At 36.9% G+C, this 25850-nt stretch overlaps 1 protein-coding gene across 1 annotated transcript; it reads left to right on the top strand.

Annotated features, from left to right (window-relative positions):
- On the top strand, positions 1-25025 carry LOC121428388 (parafibromin-like). The gene is made up of 15 exons (XM_041624984.1): positions 1-304; positions 5908-6013; positions 8114-8183; positions 8922-8984; positions 9570-9649; positions 10505-10569; positions 11718-11940; positions 12397-12507; positions 13213-13291; positions 14932-15014; positions 17362-17543; positions 19024-19161; positions 20218-20315; positions 21527-21668; positions 22836-25025. Exons 1-15 carry the CDS (start codon positions 174-176, stop codon positions 22870-22872), a joined length of 1608 nt encoding a protein of 535 aa, XP_041480918.1. The 5' UTR covers positions 1-173; the 3' UTR covers positions 22873-25025.
- Positions 25026-25850: the final 825 nt, after the last annotated feature.

Genomic DNA, 25850 nt, shown 5'->3' on the forward strand with positions numbered 1-25850 from the left:
CGTCATTCCATCATGCAGCTGCTTGAAATAATATCGGTCGAATTCAAAGCTTGCGAGTTTGTGCATGGCTGGGCGACACACTTGGAGTTTGGGGCGATTTGTTTTACGTGCCAGCTATTATTAATAATGCGACAAAGTTTTGAGGAAAGGTTGAGGGAGGCTGAGACAGCGATATGGCTGACGTTTTAAGTTTACTTCGTGTTTATCACTCTCAGAATAAGGTTATAACAGAAAGAAACGACGATGTTATTTTCGGAGAATTTTCATGGCCCAAAGATACCAAAACCAACTACGTTACTTATGGGTAAGTTAACGGCTTTTCCTCCTTTCTGCTCTGCAAATTGCAACGACACGGTCGGTAACATACCGTACCGGTACTGGCGTACAGCGCGGAGCGCTGCAGTGCAGTGTGAACGTGAAGACGAAGTAGACTGTACAGCTGGCAGTGGCAACCGTCTGTTTCGAGGATTTTTTTAATTGACATTAAGTTTTTTTTCTCCTCGAAGAGGACCTCGTATACAGACGGCTCTCTATCGTGCAGCCACCATAACATAACAAGGGGACTTATGCAAAATCCCCCCGCCAGGGCTCACAATTTTTGTCTAAAAATATAGGAATAACGCATTCCGCGGAGTTGTTTAGCGAATATGCAGTGCACGAGAGGTTTCTTCTGAGCATGCGCACTCCACACGAGCCGGAGGCGAGTGTGGAGTGTGCATGCGAAGAAGAAACCTCGAGTGCACTGCATATTCGCTGAAAAACGACGGGTAAAATGCGTTATTCCTTTTATAAGATGGCTAAGTAATTTCGATCGCAATTTTAAGCACCTTATATGAGAAAGAAATAATGAAATTGATCTAAATCAAATATCAAAAATTTTGAAATTGCACTTACCGTGGGTTAGACAATTTGGGTGCGCGAAATTTGCACGGGCGTGCAGGGATAGACACTTTTCGCGAATGATCACGTGGTACGCTTTGACCAATCAGCAAGCTGCAAATTACTTAGCCATCTTATAAAGTAAAATTAACGCAACCGAAATGCAAATTAATATTCCCTCTTTATATGGTAGTGGATCGTATTACCGAACGCTTTTCAGTAAATCGTCCTTAGTTACAGAAATATTCTTTCATTTTCCGTCAAACTTACTCCAATAATACCTGAAATCCTACAGAAGAGGAATTTGCAAAAATCTCCGTGGAAGCCAAGGTCAAACGCACCCCTTGTCACCGACGCGTCTATTTCCGCCTAAGAAAAAGGTATTGTATTACCGAACGTGCGCCCCCTATGGCAAATTGACATACAGGCTGCCTAATTCTAGGGTGACGAAAGAGCATTTTGTAACGTCATGTCGTCAAGCCTACCTTTAATTTCAATTTATCTTTAATCATTTGTATATTATATGGCTGTGATGTCTTTTTTTAGAATTAATAGAAAATGTTTTTTTAAGTTTCATTCGTTTTATTATCGCTTATTTTTTGGTTTTTAGCATCTTGAAATAATTGAAATAAATTGTGAGTATGAAAAAAAAATGTTTTTTTTTCTTTTATATAAACCCATTGTTAATGCCCTCTTTCCCCAATCAACTCATCTAACGAATTAAACAAATCAATCATTTATTCATTCAATCAACCAATCAATCAACCAACCAACCAATCAATCAATCAAACAACCAACCAACCAAACAAACAAACAATATATATAGATTAATAAATGAATAAGTAATCATTTACTGATAATGTATTGTTTCATCTTCGCTATATCAGCTGCTGTAAATTTAAGCATTTATCATTTCCAAAACGCTCAACAAAACACAATTGACAAAAGAGTTCAGTTTAAACATTTCATAGAAATGATATTCTTTTCTTATTGTTGTTCACACATTTCATAGAAATGATATTTTCATTTTTTCCTTTAACCTTTTCACACATTTTCAATGAATAACAAATTAAGATAACAATATATCATACATCTTAAAATATATACTCCACATTTCCAATGATGTATTCATAACATTCAAAGGAGTCATATAGTTATCATATTTCATTCATAAATGACAGAATCAACTATAAGCTATACAAAATTAATAGCATGGCATTACAATCACATTATAAATATCACACATGTCTAAAATGATTGTAAACTGAAAGTGATAGATGACAGAAAGGAATAAAATATAAAGGAGAAGATGAATCAAGGACAGGAAGAAATCAAGATAGAAGAAAGTTGATCAACTAGGAAAAAATCACTCGTCACTACAACAAGGACACAAATAACTCCTTGGTGCCTTAAACCAACGACAGCAGAAACGCAGATGGACCCAATGTTCACAGTTGTCACACTTTACCCAGTTCACGATGGTAAGAACTCGTCTATCCATAGACTTTGATGTCATCTGCCCACAGACACAGCATGGTTTGTCATCTTCATCCTCAGCACCGTAGTCATCAGGGTCGTCGTGCATGGCGTCGAAGACTAATCTGCGGGGCTGTGTGATGGATGAACAGGCTCCTGACGGTCCTGGTCGTGCCGGAGTCTCATCAGCAGTTGTTTCGACTGAGGTGGTTGCAGCGGCTGGAGTAACATCTTTTACCCTCAACAACCATTATTTACACGGAGAATCTTGAGGTAGATCCCTTCTTCTGTCACTGCAACTCCAGCTGCTTGGTACTTGTACCTTCTCTTCTTCTGATCTTGGCTTGGTGGTGGATGAGAAGGGCGGCGCTCAGCAAGATATGCCTCAGTTGGTGTCGCAGATTCGGCATTCTCCACAGACTCGACTGGTGCCGGATTTACAAGCGCTGACGGTCCGCAGATGACATCGATGTCAACCCGGTCTCGGTTGAGAGGAGAGATGCCGGTCACCCTGAATCCTGCTGAAAGGTTTCCCTTGTTTATGGAGCATCTGTATGCATCTCCAATCAACTGACACAGGTCATATCTAGTAATTACTCGGCCAGGATGTTGTCTGAGAAAACGACTGCATGAAGTATTATAATTTGCCTTCATTGGGGAGAACACACCAACATCCAACGGCTGCAGGAAGTGACTGGTGTGAGCTGGGAGGACAGGGACTGACACATGCGACTTGTGACCGTCATAGATCAGCATGACAGGCTCCCCAGCTGCCCTCCTTCCGTTGATGTAGGGGAGGAAATGTTCCTTCATAAACTTGAAGATTAACTCCGAGTTACTCCAACCCGATTCACTAACGTCTACCAATGTTCCTGGCAGTCCGCCTTCTCGCAGGGTCTCGGTTGCCTTTTTTCCTTTGAACACAAGGAATGGAGGAAGACTATCACCTGCAGCATTTCCGCATGCGATGAGTGTCCTCAATGCTGACCTCGGCGAAGTAATAGACTGTGGCCGATGGCATGATTTCCTCATCACAATCTTGACCGGCCGGTGTTCGCAATTGAAGCCAACTTCGTCCACGTTAAAAATCCGGCTGGGCATTTCGAGAAGATTGTACTTTCTCAGGATTCTCTCTAGCTCATCAAAGTAGTCCCTGACGATCTGTGGCTTTGATGACTTTGCCCGGGACATGGAGAGACCTTGTGGCTTCACAAGTCGGATGGTTGGCCACCGTCTAAGAAACCCTTTAAACCAGTTGACAGTCAGCCGGCGTTTGTCTTCAGGGCGATGTGTCAGTCTCTTCAGATTGTTGGCTAAATCACCAGCCAATGTAATTGCCTGTAGTAAAAGATAAGAAAAGAAATTAAGTGTAAGCTTTAATTGTCAATCATTTCACACAAAAATGAAAACAAAATTATCATAATAATTATTTCAAAATAATGAAAAGAAGTGATAGAATCAAACTCACATCTCTCCTTGAAAGTCCATAACCTCGATCAGCCATAAAGTTAAGATGGGATATGACCTGTTCCTCTTCTGTACAGGACAGCACCGGACGAGGTCCTGACTTGAAACATTTGTATTTCTTGTGGACTCTATCATGAAGTGTTGTTTTAGGGATGCCGCATCTCTTTGAGGCTGAATGAAGAGAGGCCCCTCCGTCCACAAGATTGAGGGCTGTCTCCATATTGAGCTCAGAGTAAGATTTCCGTCGACCATGTTGATTGGGACATTTCCTCGGGGATTCCTAAATGAAATTAATAAACAAATATGCAAAACATCAGAAAAGCAAATCTATTTTGGTAGTAGGTCAAAGTAGGTCAAAGTAAGACTGGAAAAGTTTTTCTTTTCCCTTTCTTCTTCATTCTCCTTTTCTTCTTATTTCATATTCACTCATTAATGCCCACCCCCATGACATCGCCCCTGTATTTTTTAAGAATTATCTTATTATATTTCCAGCCGTTCCAATCATTCATCCATTCAATTTCAAGCGATAATTATCTTTTTCCTTTAATAGCAAGTTTCAAACTGATCTGTTTTTTTTTTCATCATGCTGTCATCTCTTTACTTCATGAAAAATGTGTGTTATTTCAAATTCTATTCCATTAATTTCAATAATCACTTTTCTCATTTCTAGATCCAACTTGGATACAGTTAATTTAATTATTCATTTTTTATTTCATCAAATATCTATGAACAACTCAACGAACTAACTCTGCAAACACTTTTCTTGTTATCACTCAAACTTTCGTCGTATCAAACGGCCGATTCGACCGAATGCTTCGCATCGACGGTTGCCCGTGTGTAAATAAAGAAGGCACACACCGCATATCACTTCCTCTCTCTCTCTCTCTCTCTCCGACGGTAACGAAGAAGATCGAAACGAACGTTCGCGAGGTCTCTGAAATAACAGTAATTTCGCTCTAAAACGAAAATATTTTCAATGATAAAGCATTTTTTCAATAAAATAGTAACTTTTTGTAGAAAAATGATGAATTACTTACATTTTTTCGCCTCATGTTGTGAATTTCTGTCCTGTCTTGGCTGTGTGATGGGATGGAGAACATTCTACGCGTAGTCCCATGCGTATGAAGCCAATTTAGTTGAATTGCGCTACGCGTTCGGTAATACAAGGCCGGTCGGTAATACAACCCCTCACTATACAAGTTAGTCTTGGCATTAATTGCCAAAAAACGGGGAAAAATCAAGCATTGAACTGCCAAAAACCTCAAACTTTCTTCCCCGAGATTTCTACTTAAAACAGATTCTAGATCTAGCCCAAAATTAGCCTGGCTTTGACAAAGTCACAAAGTGTTACATGAATTCTTGTGAGCTCACAAAAAATATTTCAAATTATTTGCTCTATTATAATGTACTGCCTTTCACAACGACAAATCGTCCATAGACTGTGTACAGCGGATAGATCGTCTCTGCACAGCGACTCGGCGACCGCTGATTGGTGAATCGCGCAGATCACGTCATGACCATGTGGTCGGACTGCGTGCAAAAGTATCGATAGTGATAACAATATCCGGTTGAATGCTGTGTTCACAGGAATTGGTCTTGGTTTGTGATCGGATCGCTCTGGTATTGATAAAAACTCATTGAAACTCTACAATTTCATGCATATTCACGCGAGGCTCCAAAACCCGGAAGCCAGTTGACATTGTGCACGTTGTTGGTTCCATAATTTCTGAGCTGTGTAGCTAAGTTAAGAGTAGCCTTGGTTTTAGATTAGGGTATTTCCAAAAGAGATAAAGGTAAAAGCTGGATTTTTTTCACCTTGTTTTGGAATTTTATATGTATTGCTCTGTGAAATTGAACCATGGAAGTCTTACAGTACAAAATTGTTTTCGTACACAGTAGTATGCGCGTCGGAAATCATGATGGTGTCCGGTAATAGAAAATGTGACTATACAGCTACAGCTTGGTAAAATATACTATTAGTCAATTACATGTAGTCTTGTTTTTTTTCTTCCCGACTTTTGAATAATTCAAACTAATTTAACTTGAATGAAGTATCTTACTTTATCTCTGTTTATCTCTGTGCAGTACGGGCAAAGAAGGGGAGGCAAAGAGTTACTACACACTAGAATCTATCCTCTACCTACTGAAGAATGAGAAGCTCACTCACACCAGCTATGTCAAGAAAGCACTTGTAAGTATCAATTGCCAATTTTTGACAAGTGGGCCTCTTTTTGTAGATGGCTGGGTAACTTTTGATTAAGGGGAATGAAATTCCATGTGGAAAGTTGTTTGAAAAGTGAAAGAGTATGTAGAAGCAGAAAAGTGAAAATGTGATAACTATTTTGTTATTCCTTTACATTTATTACACTACCGGTATGTCACAGTTCTCCTTCTGAGCACAACATATGTCATAGGAAAATAAAATCCACACCATATATGTCAAGGTCAGGAGGAGATAATGTAAAATATGTAAAATAAAGGGGAAAATCTGAAAATATGTGTACAAAACAAATGGAGTGTTGTCCACAAAATCAGCCATTTTGAAGCACATTTGCCAATTTGAAGATCCACATAGTAAATACAACAAGACTTTTTAATTGTCCATAACCTGCTTATTTCATAACCGATTTTGATGAAACTTTTTTTTAATGTTCTTCTCATTTTACTCTTTCCAATAAGATTGCTTCTCTTCTTGGGTTTTGGTTTCCTTTAATTTAGCTGGTCACCGACCACTGGTGTCCTCAAGTTGTATCACAAATGGCCTCATTTTTTGTAATGTAGAGTGAAATGCAGCACCATGTTGAGAATTTTAGGATTTAGGGTTCCCCCAGAAATTTGAAAACGGAATTCCATGACTTTTATGTGGAAGTTTTGTAGTAAAGGTAAATTCAGGATCCTTATTTCAATATGCCTGGAAAATTTGACATTTACATCTATTGTATAGTTCACTTTTGTGACAAGATCTGCATGCTATGCTCTGAAAATTTTGAGATACATGTAGTTCATGGAAATCTGTCAGTTCAAGAAATTACATGAGTTTGTGTTCAAGACAATTTTGAATCTTGATGTTGGTGAAACGAAAATGGTACTCTACCCTGGTCAGAAACAGACCGTATACGAATGATAATACATGTAGATGTATATGTCATGAGTAAGGTAGTGGGTGGAATGGATGGCCGTGAGGGGAGGTTATGGAGGCCATCATAATGTGTCTGATTTGGGAAACCATGCCAGAAAGCAAGTCATGGAAAAGTCATGGAATTCTGTTTTCAAATTTCTGTGGGAACCCTTTTACAAAGAGTTGTGATTGATTCGTTCAATTACAACTATGGAAAGCGAGCTAAGTCAACATATGAAATGCATGTTCATTCAAAAAAATTCTAGATATGAATGTATATCCATAAAGTCATTTATTTTGTTGACAATTTTCCTGTTGAAAAAATTATTACCCTGATGGATTTCCATTGAGTTAAGATTGATTGGATCAGTTGTAACTCTTTGTGAGACGGGGCTTAGATGTTTCAAACATTCCCAGCTTTTTTCATTTGTTGTCTGATTTTGTCTAAATAATGTACAACTGTCAATGTTGTGTTTACTCTATTAGATTAACTCACTATTTTATTGTACCCTGTTTTTTAAGAGATGTGAAATAAATGAATTTGAATTCATTACGGTACCAGTTTGCTATTACTCAAATAAATCATCAAAGGTCAACTCCCCACAAAGTGCTTGTAATCAGAATTTATCCATAAAAGGATGCAGTTCCATTAAACAGTTGGAACAGCATTGTAATTCTGATGTTGAATTTTTTTTTAAGAACTAATAAAGCACCAAAGCCTGTAAATGAATGCCAATGTGATGGAAGTACACATTTATTGTATTCTTTTTTAAAGTCAACTCATACATATTTGGGGTAGAAAATTAACATACATGTACATGTACTATTGCCAGTTTGTGAAGAAAATACTGATGAAAATATTTTTCAAATGATAACTCCCTCTCATGTGATGTAACTTTAAAATGTTAAAATCAGATTCAGAATGCCACAATGAATCTTGTTGTATTTCCATTTTATAATTTGTTTACTGTCATCCATTTGTGTGCATGATCTGTTTGGTATTCAAGAGAAATTATGCCATTTTATTTTTTTTTCATGTACAACTTTTGTAAACTGGTGACTAAACTTGGCTTGTATAAAATACTGACCATAATTATACGTATTGGATATTTTTCATACATAATATGATATTTCATTATGAAGTGTCAACTTGCTTTGTTTTTAAATTAACAGGAAGAGAATATTCCAGTAGTTCGTCGTCCCGACAGGAGAGATCTGCTTGCCTATCTTAGTGGGGAAATAAGTGAGTGATGATGTACCCCCAATTCTTTCACTTTTATTCTCTTGTATTCTACCCATTTAAAAAATCTATATCAAGCTTTCATTGGGAATAGATTATGATTTGCTGACACTAGAAATCACTTAAATTGTATGCACATTTAGGGATCAGCAGATAATGCTGTCCTTTCAGATGTTCCTGAGTCTGAGTCGGGCACTGTTGTACCAGGTCATGTGAGATAATGACTGTTGGATTGAATATATGCACAGCATTATTACACATTAGACCGGTGTGTCCGTCTCACAACCGGGAGGTCAGGGGTCCAAACCCCGGCCACGTCAGATCAAAAGACATTAAAAGATGGGAGTTGCTGCTACCTGTTTTGCGTTCAACGATTAAAGGGATAGAGCCTAGTGGATCTGGCGCTGCACAGTGGCCGCCGGGCCCACGATCAATTGGGCAAAGCAAATTTTTGGAGGATTTCATGTCTATTTCAAACAATAAAATATGGATTTTCGTCATTTTTTTTGTCATTATTACATTACAAAATGGATGTTCTTCTTAAATCCAGATTCCATTCTGTGTAATTGACAACACATGTACCTGGATTAACACTAATGGAATGGAATCCCTTGGAAAAAAAGAATTTGCTTACTCCTGAATGGTGAAAAGAATTCCAAATAATCATAATGATAACAAGATACATGTTTGTAGATAGGATGATTTTATACATTATTGTTTTTTTCTTTCTTTCTTATTCAGAAACATCTGCAAATATCGACAAAAGTGCACCCCCTGAAATATCAAGGCAGAGACCAACACAAGGTAACGTGTCTTATCAGTCGTAAATTTGTTTTTGTGTTCTTCAAATGATGTAGCAAATATTACGCTGTGCTGTGATGGTAATTTTGAAGTAATTGATAATACAATTCAGAAAAGGAAAAATAATGATATAGGGTATCTGTATAGCACACATATCCTCTTTCTTAGGTGCCCAAAGCCCTCCTATATTACCCCGTCTAAGCTAATCTACTGATTCCGGCGCTCACACATTTCCATTTTATTTACAAATAAATGCAAAAGATGCTGTATTCAATAAGTCAGTAAGCCCTCTAATATTCAGAATACACATAAAATTCTACTCATGTGGCAAAACTGCTTGTCTAAAAATTTTGTTTTATTCAGGTGAGAGAAACAAATTGGCTGCCCTTATGACAATTTAGCCAATTGGAGAAGCATTCTCTTCTTATGTTTCTATAAGATATCACTTGAAAGCTTATCTTTTCATTATTAAACAAGTCATTTTTCATTCGACAAGAGGAAGCGGCTTTTTTTGGGGGGGGGGTTAATTTTACAGACATGAAGGTCTTTCTCTGTTATTTTTATGGTTTTATTTTCCTTTCCTTGTAGTCAAAAGAAGTGCAGATGAACCGCAGACAGAAACGACCAAGAAAAGAAGATTTGAGGATGATGAAGTTCGACGAGACAAGGTGAATATGTTTTCTTTACTTATTTTTGCTATAACAGGTCCTAATGCCAGCATTATCATTTGTTGATTGTATGGTGAGGATCATTGTAAATTACCAGTGGGTAACAAGTCACAAAAGATTTTAGATTTTCATTGAGCTTTAAATAGCATGTCCTATGCTTTGAAATAATATATAACTTGTCAAAATTTATCAGCAATAACCCTTTCAAGTAAATGATTAAATGTAGAAGAAATTCAGTGAGAGCTTCATAGAATAAGGAAAGAGAAGTTTTGAAGTTTAGGGTTCACTCGGGCATGAGATGTGCAAGCTGTGCATTCTCAGTGAAATTGCCAAGTCGTCTGGAATAAACAGTTTCAAAGAAACTCTTATCTTGCTTTCAAGTAAATGATTAAATGTAGAAGATATCAATTGAGAGCTTCTTAGAATAAGGAAAAAAGAAGTTTTGAAGTTCAGGGTTTACTCAGGCATCAGATCTGCATGCTGTGCATTCTCAGTGAAATTGCCAAGTAGTCTGGAATAAACGGTTTCAAAGAAACTCTTTTATCTTGCCGTTTAATTCAACTTTACAACTTCAAATTTTTACAGTATGAAAATGAAAAGTATCCTTTCAAATATTCAAATTTTCTTATTTTTACTTTTTGAAGACCAAATTGCCAATTTGGATATTTACAGAGAACCTCCCCTGGCGATTCATTGTTGGTCATATTTTTCAATTATTTGAATATTTGTTTCATGTTTCAGGTGGGAAAACATGCTCAAATTATATTAAATCATTGAAAGCATGCCATTAAATACTGATGGGCCTTTATCATTCTTGATCATTAATTTTTTTTACCATAATTTTATTCCCGATAGAAACGTCTGTTGGAGAGACTTGAGGGTCATAAAGAAGGTGCCGTGGCAACCACTGATCACATTCGGTGAGTTCAGCTTTTATTTCATCATTGTATTGTTTGATGGGTGATGCAACATACGCTCTTGCAAACTCTGCTGCGGTCTTGAATATATCAGAGGGCATAGGGTTAGATTTGGGGTCGTAATAGAGTTCTTGGTTAGGAATACTTTAAAAGTTAAGATGAGGAGGGTTTGTTTAGTTTTGGAGGTAAGGTTTTATGTTTGGCTTAACATGCAGGTTTGCCATCGAAGCAATTGTCGCTGGAGCAAGTGTTTTAGAACCATTTGCTGTTATCTTTGGCTGGGTGGCGAAAAAGCGGAAAAAATTATTATGAGCAGTGGGTCTCTCCTCCTAATGTAAATTATTTTGGGCGTGCAGGTGGGCGTACACCAGGGTTTCTCCATACTCTCATACAAATGTTGCAGCAGATTTTCAACATGCAAAGTTAGCCATCTTCTGTACACATGGCCTGCGTTTAATCTACTAACCGAGGGACGTTGTGTTTTCCACTGCACGCAACCTGCATGTATGAAACAAAGGGAGGGGATATGTTATCTGGCAACATAAGCTTGAGTCTTCCGCTCAGGACACACCCAAATACATTGTCTTTCTTTCAACAGAGTCGCATAACCGTCTGAGCCAACTCCCTCATAATGATGCATTTCATTGAATTCAGTTGCTTCAAGTGAGATCCCTTTATATCTATTTTAGATCCTACTCTACAAAGAAACAATTACATGTGGGCTTGGGTTGAATACCTTACAGAGCCCCGGAAAACTCCTAAAGAAACAGGGAAGTTCCTACACTATAGGAAAATTGTGCTGGTGAGCTCAAAAATTAGCACTGGAAATGAAATTGTTAATAATTTCCCTGCTTTTTCACAGAATCTGTGTACATTGTGTGCATGCACAGTTACGTTTTCACTTCAATGTGTGATTCTTATAAATCAAAGTTCCCAACCCAAGCGGAAAATTCAGGGAGATTTTTTTTCCTGCCAGGAAAGAGTCGGGGAATTCAATAGAAATGCCCCAAATCAGGGAAAGTTTTTATAAAAATTAGGGAATTATCTTTTCTTGAAAAGCAGTGAAGCCTGTAAAATGCTAATGCAATGTATCTTATCAGGTCTACTCTGGGTAAATGGGAATTATGACGATTTTCGCGATTATAATACAGATCCCTCTCTGATACAATGTCCATCGAGCGTATCGCATCCATCAGAGCGAAGATCCATACCAAGAAACGTGTGACCATCAAGGCAGACGTGGAGGCTGACCTTGGGGTTGGAGGTCTTGAGCAGCGTAGTTTCATTGATGCCGAGGTTGACGTCTCAAGGGATATCATGAGCAGAGAAAGGAATTGGAGAACAAGAACATCTGTACTAAGGAGCAATGGAAAGGTAGGTTTCTGTCTTGTCTTCCGTTTTCTGTCAAAGTGGGCCAGTCACGGTCTTGTTTTTCCATGACTTTTTTCGTCCATTTTTTCCTCTCGTACCACTCTTCTATTTTTGCGTGCTGCTTTTCCCAAACTACTCATGAAATCTGCAACATTGGATAAGCTTTAACATTGCAATGCATGGAGATTTTCCATGGCTCTTTTGATAATTTTGAGGGGGCGAAATCACCGCAGAGCCCCCATTAATTTTTTCTCCGTACTATCGCAGATTTTTTTATTTTTGAAGACTTTGAATCAGGTTTCAAGTCTTGGATTTTTATTTTTCAAAGTCTCGCTTCAATTTCAGTTCTTTTCATAACTCCCAGGTCAGCAAATTGTAATTCACTGCCGAGTGAATGCCGAAGATGATATGTCTCTAAAATGGGGATTTTTTAAATATTTTTTGTTTTATTTTGAGCAGGAATTCAAGAACATCTTTGCTATTCTTCAGTCGGTGAAGGCAAGAGAAGAGGGCAAGCAAGGCCAACAGAATCAAAATCAATCATCACACCAAACCCCATCACAAAGCCAGGTAGGAGTGGAGTCAAAGTTCATCCTCATTATGAATTGGTTTAATATGAGTTGAAAAACTAGAGAAGAAAATTTGCGAACATTTGACAAAAATCCATTGAAGAATACATAAGTTTGATATTTTCAGAATCTTGAATTTCTGAAAATCAGACAGATTTTGCAGAACAATTTTGTTGTTATTTGTCTTTGCCTAGAATCAACTCAAAAACAGTTGATTTTTTTTATTTGTACCTATTTAAGAGGTCTTTTACAAATAAGTGATATGCTTTATATTGATAATAGAGTCATTACTATATGATTCTTTATCAGAGTAGGAATTGTTGATTTTTGAACAGCTATTGTTATTGGGGCTATAATTATAGCTATTCTTTTTTCTTTTGGAGCAGTTTTTTTGTGCACTTCGCACAGTTTGGTTATTCACCAAGTTGTTAGCATACGATCTTGAATATAGAGCTGAACAAACTTTTTTTTTATAGGGCTTTCTTAGTGTGTCTAGTCCAAATCATCATAAATAGATATTATTGAAGAGCAATAATTCTTGAAAATTCTTGTAGCAGTTTGGGGGTGAATTTGAAGAAAATGGTTGCACTGAAGAATAAGGCTTTGATTAGGGGCAATTTTTGCTTCAACAGGGGCGAAATCACCTGCGGCCCCTGGTTATGCATATTTAATTATTATATGTGAAATATTATTGTTTCTTCAACAGCCCACAGAAAGAAGAAAAACGGTTCAGCAGACTGCACAGTACAACAGATACGATCAGGAGAGATTCAAAGGAAAAGAAGGTATGAATAATAATTATACTTCTCTTATATAGTGCATAATAAACTGAAAGTTTCTATACGGGCTTTACAATAAAGGGTACAAAGAACACATACTACAAACAAAGAAAATAGACTTGTGAATTACAGAATTACTTAATATTCAAACTTACAATTATTACCTATAAAATAATTATTTATACTATACCTAGTTATGAGTTTCGGAAAGATAGGTTTTGAGTAAGGATTTGAAAGTTGAATAAGTGGATGCCTGTCAGATATACATGTAGGGGAAATTTGTTCCAAAGGGTTAGTCCAGCTACAGCAAATGATCTGCTACCATAAAAACTTGTGTGGGTTTTGGGAATTTGAAGAAGTACTTGTTTGCTTGATCGAAGGTTAGGTGGTTTGTAATCATTTAGTAAATTGGACAAGTATGATGGAGATAAGCCATGCTGAGCCTTATACAAATGATACACATCATTATTAAAGAGCATTAGTGAGAATGACATGCTTTAGGTACATTTGGAACAGTTCTAATATGCCTGATGTATAGCCGTTACTTCATTGATCACTACACTGTAGTGTGCATCATCTGACCGTGATCTCACCAATCCCACAATGCATTTGTATTTTATTGGATGGCTAAGAATGGAATTCCAAAAATATTCCAAGAGTTAGGCAAATACTCCACAAACCGCAGAGTGGAATATTGACCCTAACAAGTGTAATATTTCTGGTATCCCATGAAATCAAGCCATCCAATTCACTTATTGTCTATCCCACCCCCCCCCCCCCCAAAAAAAAAGAAAGGAAAAAACTTTTATTGAGCAGGTCATGTCACTTACCACAATCACTTCATAAGGTCATCATAGAAATGCGAATTAAATGTAGTTCATTATGATTTTATTAAGTATAATTGTGCTCTGTGCATTTGTATCGCATAGCATCATAGCATTTATTGTTGTACGCATTGTATATTTCGCACATGTGCTTCAGACTGTTGAATACAGTCACATATTGAACCGCAAGTTTTGTACAGGTACTACAGGAGCTTATAGGATATTCTTCAGATTTTGGTCCTTTTTAGAATATGCTCTTGTTTTTGAACAGACAATTGATGCAGACCAAACACTCTATATAGATAGTAATAAATAATATATACCTCACACTTAACTGAAATTTTATGGGCAGTTTTAGTCAGACTTGCTCAATTTGACACCAAGTTCATTATTGACACCTTTTGTTTTTATCTTACATGAAATGCCAATTGTAGCTATATCAAACTGAGTTCATACAAATCCAATTTTAATGACCACCCAAGCATCTGTATTTGTGAATGTAAAATATGTGCCAAAGGATTCTGCAAGATATTGTGAAATTGCTGAGAAATTAGCAAAATAAGCAAGACATTCTAGCTATCTTTCGTGTCTTTTTCCAAACAATAATACAGTGTCCCACGTGTGCCTAACTGTGTTGGCCGATCTTTAGGGTATTAAATTTTCAGCTTAGATTTTGAGATTTCACAGAGTGAGGTTAATGTAAATTTACCAGAACTAGATCTACGATGATATAGTGACAATTAAACTTGATTTTACAGAATAACTCATGAAATTGTGTTTTAACTGCAACTATTTTCATTTATTTGTAACATTTTGAAACAGAAACTGAGGGTTTCAAGATCGATACTGGTGGCTCCCATATGCTGGCCTTCCATGGGATGTCTAATCTCAACAAACCTGCACAGGTAAGCAACTCCCTTTCTTTAATTTGTGATGAATAGTACCCACACCGCTAACAGTTAAATTCATGAGAGACTTGTAGTTCAGACACTTTGCCCAAGGAATTACAAGATAGCTCGGGCTGCGAGAGAGAAATGCAGATATTAAAGGAATATGTCATTGAACTATAGATCCGAAGCACAGGGAAGAAAGGATTAATTAGTAGATCTACAAGTGAGATTCAGGAAAACTAGTGTTTTCATGGTGATTTTTGTTTTGTTTTTGCTTTGGAAGAGAAACATGATGATTAATGCATGTTGTTGAGTACACTGGTCAACTAACATTGTTAGAAGGGAGCAGCTTGCACAAATTAATCATGAAATGCACGAGTTGGAAATATAAATAAATTGATGTGAATATATTGCTGTAAATATAATGATGTAAATATATTAAGATAAGCTTCTGAGGACTCATTGATCCGAATGTAATAGTATCCAGATTTCTCAATGAAACGTACAGTTGATAATTGCTTTAGCAGGGGATAAAAGTTGTTTAAAAAAGCATTGTAAAATAAGATGTGTTAACCCTATCTAGGCCGGGGTATTTTGAGAGTTCCTATGGCCGGGGGGGGGGGCCTCCCAGGCCCCCCCCTAAGATCTCGGCCGTCGACCGCGTGATCGCGCCGAAAATTGGCACGCGGGTTGCCTGGGACATAATCTACAAGATTGTATAGTAATTTATTTCATGCGAATCGCTATTAAGTGATTATGCTAATTTATGCGTAATTAGTATGCGAAATCATACTTTTTCCTCTAACTCCCTAAATAAAGCTCCAAATGTACTAATTTTTGGTATAGAAACTCTTTGTGGTGTCCTTAGCAAGTGTACATGAAAAAAATTGTGATATCAAATGATTTTCTTATGTATTTTATTGTTTTTTGCAATTTCTTATGTATTTCTTTGTTTTTTTACCTTTTGTTTTTCATTGTTTTTTCAATGAAATTTGTTGAGGAATCTTCTGTGATCATAAAAATCATAAAATGAATACATTTTTACCAGCAAAACCAAAAATAATCATACATTTATGAATTTTGGTTGAAAACACAATTTGCATTGACTTTGTACACGAAATCACGTTTTTGAGCCATTTTCGGTCTGACATGCACTTACACAATGTTGCGTAATTTCGGAACCACGTACCCGGGTGACGCAAAATTGGTCTCAAAAGTTGCGCAAGACTTGAAAGTAAAAAGTCAGCGAGCGGCGCGGTCAAAAAATTTCGCACGGCGAAAATATCGCGCGATTCGTTGAGGGGGGGCCTCCGAGGCCCCCCCCCCCCGGCCTAGATAGGGTTAAAATACAAATTAAAAAATAAAACACAACTCTCGAATCCGTTCTTTTGATTAGTTAGAAATCAATTTGCTATTGAATTTTTTTTTCTTCTGTTTTTATTGGTTTTCATAAAATAACAGTAACAAACAATATAGGCTGACAATAAGTTCAAGGCTATCTAAACACATTAACAAGCTAAATTATCTCAAATTAACTTAATAATAAGCCACAGACATCCATCCTTACAACATACCACTCACACATACACAAACCCACACATACACACACACACGCACGTCTTCCCAATGTTTAAAGCTTGTATAAAATTTAACTTTCTTCATACTTTGTTATGTTATAAAAAAGGACCCTCATTACTGCATAACAAGTACAAATTAAATTAAATAAGTAAAATAATTGAACCAGGATAAATTTCCTTAAAACTGTATGGTCCATTTCTTAAAATGAGCACTCTGCTTATTCTTTTTTTGAGCTATCTTATATTCTACATTTTCAATTTGCTATTGATATTTAGAGTTGCATTTAATAGCAACCTTTTCTTCAGAGTCCCATATCCCCATATTACAAACAGTGTCATAATTATAGACAATATTCTAAACCTTTCTTGGAGACAGCAGAGCATTACTGACTTGTAAAAAAATGTAAATCATAGACTCATTTTAGATGTTGGAAATGCTGGCCTTCTATAGTTATGATTGATTGGATCAATCACAAAGCTTTATAAGACAAAGAGTCCAGAGGCCCGTAACACAAAGCTTAGCAGTCATCGTAGAATTTTTTTTAAACAATTGATTGCAATGACTACAATGTAAAATCAATCGTAAAATCAAGCGTATGATTAATCACTAACCTTTGTGTTACAAGACTCTGGTCTCCAAGCTTGAGACCCTGCTAAATGGGCTCTCAGTCAACGATTCAAATTTCAAAATGGAATGGAATTTAAAATGTAAATGCCTCTGCTATTGTAATCCTGAAACTTAGAACATGTCATTTCTTGCTATTTTGATCTTTTTGTCTAACCAGGAAACTGCACCTGCCAGGAAACCTGTTACCCCTGCACCAGCACCGCGCCCGGAACCCGCAGCGGCCCCTAAGCCCCAGGCACCTGCCAAAAGGGTATCGCGTACCCCCATCATCATCGTCCCTGCAGCCACTACAGCTCTCATCACACTCTATAATGCCAAGGATATATTACAAGATTTTAGGTAGGTTTCTGTCGTATCAGTAGCCCACATTAATAATGATATAATATATAGGGTATTTATATTGCGCACATATCCACCTTCTTATGTGCTCAAGGCGCTTCTATATTACCCGGCTAAGCTAGGCTTGTATAGCGCACACAACTTTTTAAGGAATTACTTTCTTCTGGTACCCATTTACCTCACCTGGGTTGAGTGCAGCACATTGTGGATCAGTTTCTTGCTGAAGGAAATTATGCTATGGCTGGGATTCGAACCCACAACCCTCTGTTTCAAAGTCCGAAGACTAATCCATTGGGCCACAATGCTCCACACATTAGTTCTGCAGGACCTTGTTAAAGCCATGGAGTTGCATAATGTTGTCTAGCTTTACATTCTGAGAAATGAGTGTGAATCTCTAATGGGGTTTTGAATTAATTCTTTTGCTGGTTTAGGGATTCAACTAGATATTGACAGACTGCTCATCAATTATACAAATCAGTGATATGATCAGTCGCTACATTTTGTGTAAAAGGACCACTTGTGTGGGTGTATTCAATTTCACAGACTTTGAAGAAGGCATAGTATCTCATAAAGAGTTGAGTTGACTTTAAGGCATGCATAAGTACCAATGTCATTGTATCAACATTGCGCAATCCTTGTGATGTATTTCAAACATTGTATACATACTGTACATACAGAATTCCAGTTGAATGCCTGTGTGCATATTTGTGTGCTGTGCGTGTGATTATATAGGGTTATTTTCTGGGATAAGAAATCTTGACTTCATGCATGGATGAACTCTCATTCATTTGTTAACATATTGTGCATGCAGTCAACAACCATTGGCTGATGGGGGGGGGGGGGTGAGACAGCCTTACAATTTCAAAATAGCCCTGGCTGTAACACTCTCAGGGGGTGTTCCAAGAAAATATTTGCAATCAACTGCAAACATTGAACTGATAGATCAATGTTAGCTGTAGCAAATCAGATTAAACTTCCTTTTTCAAGGAGCAAAATTATCAATCAATCACTAATTTGCAATCAACTACAAGACATATCGTTGATTTAGGGAAAAAATTGACTTGGAATTGATCGCAAGTTTCTTGCAACACCCCATTAGAATACCAATCCAGAAAAGACAACTCAAAAACATATCAGGAAAATGTTATTGTGTTTCCACTAGGCCCTAGTTTCCACACAAAGATGGGACAGTTCATGAAACAAGTAGGGGTATTCACTGGTGACTGTTATAAGCTTCTGAAATTCTAGCATCTGATTGGCTCAGCACAAATGAATAATTGGAAATCTGTTTTTTTTTTTAAACGCTGTCCTGAACTTTGTTGGGGCATCATGGTCTAATGGTTATGACTCTCATCGTGGGCTCACTTGGAGAACAGTTTAAAAACTGAAGTGGCTACTCTGGGTGAAATATGAAATTATTATTAACTGTCAAAGATTGCTTATTATGTTCTCCAAACTTTCCTGATCTCACTTTCTTCAGGTTTATTACGTCGGAAGACAAGAAGAAGCAAGGTGCTAGGAAGGAGAACGATGTCTTGATCCAGAGGAGAAAAGACGACGGTAGCACGGTGCCCTACAGGGTCATAGACACAATCACCAAACTCACCCAAGCAGATTGGTAAGTGGCTTTCGATACAACGATTGATGATGATGATGATGGTGATGAAGATGATGGTGATGAAGATGATGGTGATGAAGATGATGGTGATGAAGATGAAGATGATGATGATGATGGTGATGATGGTGCAAGTCCACCCTGAAGATTGGTTGTTTTAATCAAAGCAGATAAATTAGCTGAAAATAATAGTGATGGTTTGACAAAAATCAACCAAAGGTCGAGAGAGTGATTTGTTATTTTTTTTAATATGTGACATTTGCTAGCAGCTCCCTGTATATCATGAAATATAAATTCCAATGTTTTAATGGAGTTGGATGAATACAAATATTTTTCTGATAGAAGGGGGAATTAAATGATGCGTCTGATGATATATATTTTGCGCAAATAAAATCACTGTCAAGTTTTTGATGAAATGTTATTTTTCTGAAATTCATATTACACGACATATGGGGGAGTTGCTCCTCTGTACAAATTCAAAAGTTTGAAAAATCTTATCTGTGTCATTCTGTGACGGATTTTTATCAAACCTTCACCAATATTTTTCTCAAATTTTACTACTATTCAAACCAACTTAGCATTGATGATGATGATGATGAACATGATGATGATGATGATGATGGTGATGGTGATGATGCTGAGGAAGATGATGATGATGATGATGGTGATGATGACGATGATGATGGGGGTGATGATGATGATGTTAATGATGTTGATGAATATGATGATGATTTTTTTTCTCTCTTTTCTTCATTCAGAGGTACTTTATTCTTCATATTCCTTTCTCATTTTAACAATTTCTTTTGAGGCACAGTGCACGTAGAGTTACATAAACATGCAAAAGACATCAACTATTTAATCTTAAATGTAATAGATGAAATTTCTCTATAGTGTTAATGCTCTTTGAACATTTGAATTAAATGAACATTGGATTGATGATGATGATGACAACGATGGCAATAAAAGATGGTTAGATAAGTAAATTTAGTCTTTTCATTTGGCAAGAACAGAAAGTCATAAAAAAAATGAAAGTTTGTAAATTCTATCTTTGATTACCAGGGATCGTGTTGTAGCAGTATTTGTTCAAGGACCAACGTGGCAATTCAAAGGATGGCCATGGATGAATGGCAACAACCCTGTAGATATCTTTGCTAGAAGTAAGTATTCCCCAGTGCTGGCCGCACAGAAACATTGTTAGCCTAACAGAGCGATAACAGTAAGCCCAGTCACATCTTTCGGATTGTGAAGTAAAATATTCATTTCAGTGTGTAAGTAATGCATTGTTGAATAAACATTAGGCATCGCTGCCACATTACCAGTTTTGACAGGGTCTCTGTTGAGTACAGGAAAAGTAGCCTTATTGCTAAAAGAGGTTGTCACAACTAAAAGTTTAGCCAGTGTACAGCAATGTATGAAGGCTGAGGCTGGTGGTTTTCTTAGTCCATTCTCATGAACTCTCTAGAATTGCCTTTTATTAAGAACATGAAAAATTTTACTTCATGATTTTTTGTTAACGGAAGGCAATTGTTGTTATCAAAGAATTGAATGTTTGATATCAAGGAATGGGGTTAAAGGAGAAAAGGGCTGGGAACTCTTTCAGTTTGTGGGCACACACTGGGTAAAATATCTTGGTGGCTGTTTCAAAAAGATTTTAGTATGACTTGCATTTAAGTCGCATTTAATGCCAAGTTGCGTGCATTGTAAAAGGCACGACTGCATTGGTCAGATCATACCAAGTGGATGCGCAGTACTGAATACTTATAAGATTGCGCGTTTCGTGTCGTGTCATATATGCTTCAGCATTTTAGTGGGGCTCTTCATACTTAAATCTTTGTGAAAAACCCCCAGGGGTCCGTTGGAGAAAGAGTCAAAAGTAAAAAAAAATCAATCGCAAGTCCCAAATGCATGCTGTTGATTAGTTGAAAATCAAGTTGAGATTGATTTTTAGAGTTGCGTTTGATTGCAACTCTAGTGTGACAACTCCTTTGTGGGTAATTTCATAGAGTACGTACGTGCAACCCCCTTTATTTAGAACCATCCTGAAAGGATTTGCATTTTGTATGAAAAAGTGTAAAGCTTTCATCATGGTGTGAGAGAGTAGGGCATTTAGTGAAGTAAAAATAGAGAAAATGGGAGTTGGATGAAGAAAAGGATGGATTTTCATTGGATTTGTTTTATACAACTCTCTTTTCAAGAAAATATTTTTTATCATGGATGATATGATAACCTGAAATTATTCAAATTGATAATAAAAACACTTTTGTTCTACCGCTAAATTATTAAAGTCAAACTCAAATAGTCACAATGAGCAATTATTTTATTGAGAAATTCTTGTATTACCCTATTTTTCAATCATTTTCTCTTTCAGTTCGTGGTTTCCATTTGAAATTTGATGAATTCAAGATTGACCCAAACGTCAAGAAATGGAACGTCCACATAATGGAGATCAGTCGGAGTAAACGCCATTTGGACAAAGCTAGACTTCTCAATTTCTGGGAAGTATTGGACAAGTGAGTAAATCTTCTGATATTTACACTACTAATCAAATATTGCAAAAAGTAGTATCCAGTGGTGACTGATTGAAAACTCATTGATATATTTGTAGCACATTTGATTATGCATCCACGTAAATATATTGTTTAGAAACCCTGTTTATTGGTATTTTTTGTCGTGCAACAAATTAGTGGAATGTCTTTGTACTACATGTATATACTATACTGTATTTGTACTATATATCTTGTATGCCATTTTTGTCTTGCCTGCATAGCAGAATGAGACTGTAGGCGCCGCTTTTACGACGGGGGCAGCGGTTATGTTTGTTTCTGAAATGACATAACTTAGAAAGTATATGGACCTAGTTCATGAAACTTGGACATATTATTAATCAAGTATTACTGAATATCCTGCCTGAGTTTAATATCACATGACCAAGAACATAGGTCATTTAGGGTCAATGAACTTTGGCCGTGTCAGGGTAGTCGTTGAATTGCCAAGTTTATGGATAAAGTTTATGAAATATGGAAAACGTATCTCAAGTGCTAGGTCACATGATCAAGGTGAAATGTCATTAAGGATAAATGCACATAGTATTATATCATTATATGAATTTTTTGTGAATACTTATTTTACAGTAGTTTTCAGCACTGCTGCTATATTGTATACAAATAATGCATGCAGCCGAGTGCGTTAGTGGAAATGCAGAGCACGAAGGGTTCTTTAGATAGATGCCGCACTGTGCACGGGCCGCTTGCGGCGAGTGCCCAGTGTGCATCATCTGAAGAAACCGAGCTTCTCTGCATTTACTTTTACGCACGACAGAGCGAGTGTATTGTTTGTTTTATAAAATAGCAACACAGAAACAAATTTTTAAAAAGTTACAGTACAGTTTTGTTAGACTTCTACCGCACTGGTTTGCTCAACGTGCAATATCAATTTTCGTTGCTCACCTTTTGCACTGTCGTGCAGTGCACCAAAAAAGTTGGATGTCCTGTGATGCCTATTGGCCAATCACAATGCTTAAAAATACAGAGCTATTTTATAAAATTGCATAATGCAGGCGAGACTACCAGAGGCACTCCATTTGTTTATAATTTATTTCATTGTTTCTTAGTTTATATCAGGTTTTTGAAAAAATGTTTAAATATTTTTTATGTTTTCTTCTTTGTCTTACATTTCAGGTACATGGTGAAAAACAAATCACATTTGAGAATCTAAAGCTGAAGATGGAACTCTTGTTATTCGGGGCAGTACTCAAAAAGCAACATTGAAGGTCCAGTGGCATGACGAATCCTGGAGTCAAGACTAGACGCATTGGATTAGTACACTGAACAGACTACATGAATGTTTGATGGGCGATCTCAGACATAATCATCAGTCATCATTATTGATGACCAGTAACATGTGATTCATATGTTTCCATCACTGACAATGGATAGTGCTATCAATCACCAGTGGTTATCTGTAACATATCATTCAGACATTATTACTGCTTGTGATGGATAGCGATATCATTCAATATTGACGATCGGTGAAGTATTTTTCAGATGTTATTACCATTTGTAATGGATCGCAGTCAATCACCAGTGGTTATCCGTAACATATCATTCAGACATTATTACTGCTTGTGATGGATAGCAATATCATTCAATACTGACGATCGGTGAAGTGTTTTTCAGATGTTATTACCATTTGTAATGGATAGCGCTGTCAATCACCAGTGGTTATCCGTAACATATCATTCAGAATTATTACTGCTTGTGATGGATAGCGATATCATTCAATACTGACGATTGGTGAAGTGTTTTTTTTTTTCAGATGTTATCACCATTTCTAACAGATAGCGCTATCAATCACCAGTGGTGATCAGTAACTCGTCATTCAATAGTGGCGATCGGTGAGGTGTTTTTTTAGACGCTATCACTATTTCTAACGGATAGCGTTATCAGTCACCGGTGGTGATTGGTAATGTATCAGGTTTTATCACTTCTTGCAATAGGTAACATGTTAGCATTGCAATGTACGATGCGTCACAATGCACGGTACGCATTGCCCATGGTGATACATATCACAATACAAATAACAGCACACCATATCATGCAATATCAAAGGCCCCCCCCCATTATAATTAGCGGAGAAGAGTAATTATTCATTCTGACATTATTACGACTTGCTATTCACAGCACAAACATGGTTGCAAGTGGTGACAGGCGTCGATTGGCAATCGGTCACCACTCACAATAAAGGATCATTCAGTCATGTGATCTATGACCATTGGTCATTGATAGCACTGTCCATCATGATTGGCTATAATGCTGATATTGAAATATTTGTTTTAGAGGAATAAACTCACCAAGGGTCTGCTACACAAAGCATAGCGATTGATCACAATCCGTTTGTTGATATTTCTTGGTAACAGACATAGGCATTACACCTGGTACATGTCTTAGAGGGGTTCCATGACATTTGCTCTGGTGACATTTGCTCCGATGGAAAATCTGCATGTTAAGCCAAACATTTATAATCTGACCTCCAAAACTAAATAAACCTTAAGCCTTATCTTAAAATTATTCTGAACCAAAAACCCTATTGCAACCCTAACCGTATGCCCTCTGAGATATTTGGACTGGAGCAAATGTTGTGTCACCCATAGAGGTGTAACCCTTGTTTAGGGGAGAGGGATAAAATGTTAAGTAGAAGAAAGTGGAATTTGGAATTGATTTTATGAAGAGAGCTATGGTAGAATGTGTGTACTGCAAAACCGTAGAAAAGTCTCAGAATGATCGACATGTTTGTGTACAGAAAAGGGTGTTGAATCATTGCACCATTTGTATTTTTCAGCTACTTTTCATATCTTCATAGAAGTATCGGTATTAGTACCGTTCAAATGACAAACAAAAATGGAGTGGGCCAAGACCTTTTTCTTCTCCAGACCATTTGGCAAATTACATTATTTTCTTCTTTTTGAGTATTTGATGCAAGACCATATAAAATGATTGTATGCCCCACACCGTAATTGTTTTTAATATGCCATAAATTGATCGAAATAGACCCTGATATCATGTAAACAACCTATTTATGTAGCATATGAATTTGTTTCACTGGTTGGAATGCGAGTGTCCATATGTTACATGTTAATTGGCAGATCAGTCCATGATATTTGTATTTTCTAGCAATAAAAGATGCATACTATTCCCTAAAACACTAATACAACCTGTGTAATATGTAATTCTTACTTTGCTTCAAAATCTAGACACTTTGCAAAGAAAACAGCATTCCTGGATAAAATAATCACTTTGTCAAAGTTGCTTTAAAGTAGGTAAAAGCACCATATATGTAAATAAACCCTCGGCGCATTTACTTTCCTTGTTTGAAAATTACTGTTGTACAGTGTACATATATATATATTACATGTAAAGGATTATATTGTCATGATCCTGTGTAAGAAATATGCCTTCCTATTGTTCTACATGTATATGATCATGTATTTATGACAAAAGGTTGTAAACAACAGTTCTTCAAATTTACAAATGGTTTCTTGTTAATGGTAATAAATTCATAACAGCCGTGGAACCTACAGTATATGATTCACTCCGACTTATATGACTGACCATCCTTTGTCCAGACTCTCGCTCATGGTATACATTGGTCTGCTAACCTACAAGCAGTTGGTTTTCTCAGATAGTAATATAACACATGGGCTAAACCCATTGGCCTGTATTCTGAAGTCGGGTTTAAGTTAAACTCTGGTTTTAAGTTGTGGTTTAACTATGGAAAGCTAGTTGTTACATAAACCTATAACATTAACAGTAGAGGTTCATTGTATCAGCTCATTTGACTCCCGAAACGTTATTAACTGCCTGGGAATGATAAGTATGACAGTTGACGTGACCATCAAATAATTAGTAAAGAGCACGGTAGACATGAGAAGCATTCACTGTAAACAAAATTTTGACACTTTTGGCTTCCCATAATTTTAGCACAGAGTTAGTCCATGGTCTATTTTAAACACGACTTCAGAATACGGGCCATTTGGTCTACCGTCGCTAGTAGTATAATGTGTAATTTAGTCTAATGCCGAATTGGTCTGATTTCTGTTTACTTTGTAGAATGAATATTTGGTTTATAAACAGTTCATTCAGCCATATAGACTAAGTTATGTTATTAAACCAAGCGGATATTAGACAAAATGGCTG

Source organism: Lytechinus variegatus, chromosome 15 (genome assembly GCF_018143015.1).
Source record: "Lytechinus variegatus isolate NC3 chromosome 15, Lvar_3.0, whole genome shotgun sequence".
NCBI lineage: Eukaryota > Metazoa > Echinodermata > Echinoidea > Temnopleuroida > Toxopneustidae > Lytechinus > Lytechinus variegatus.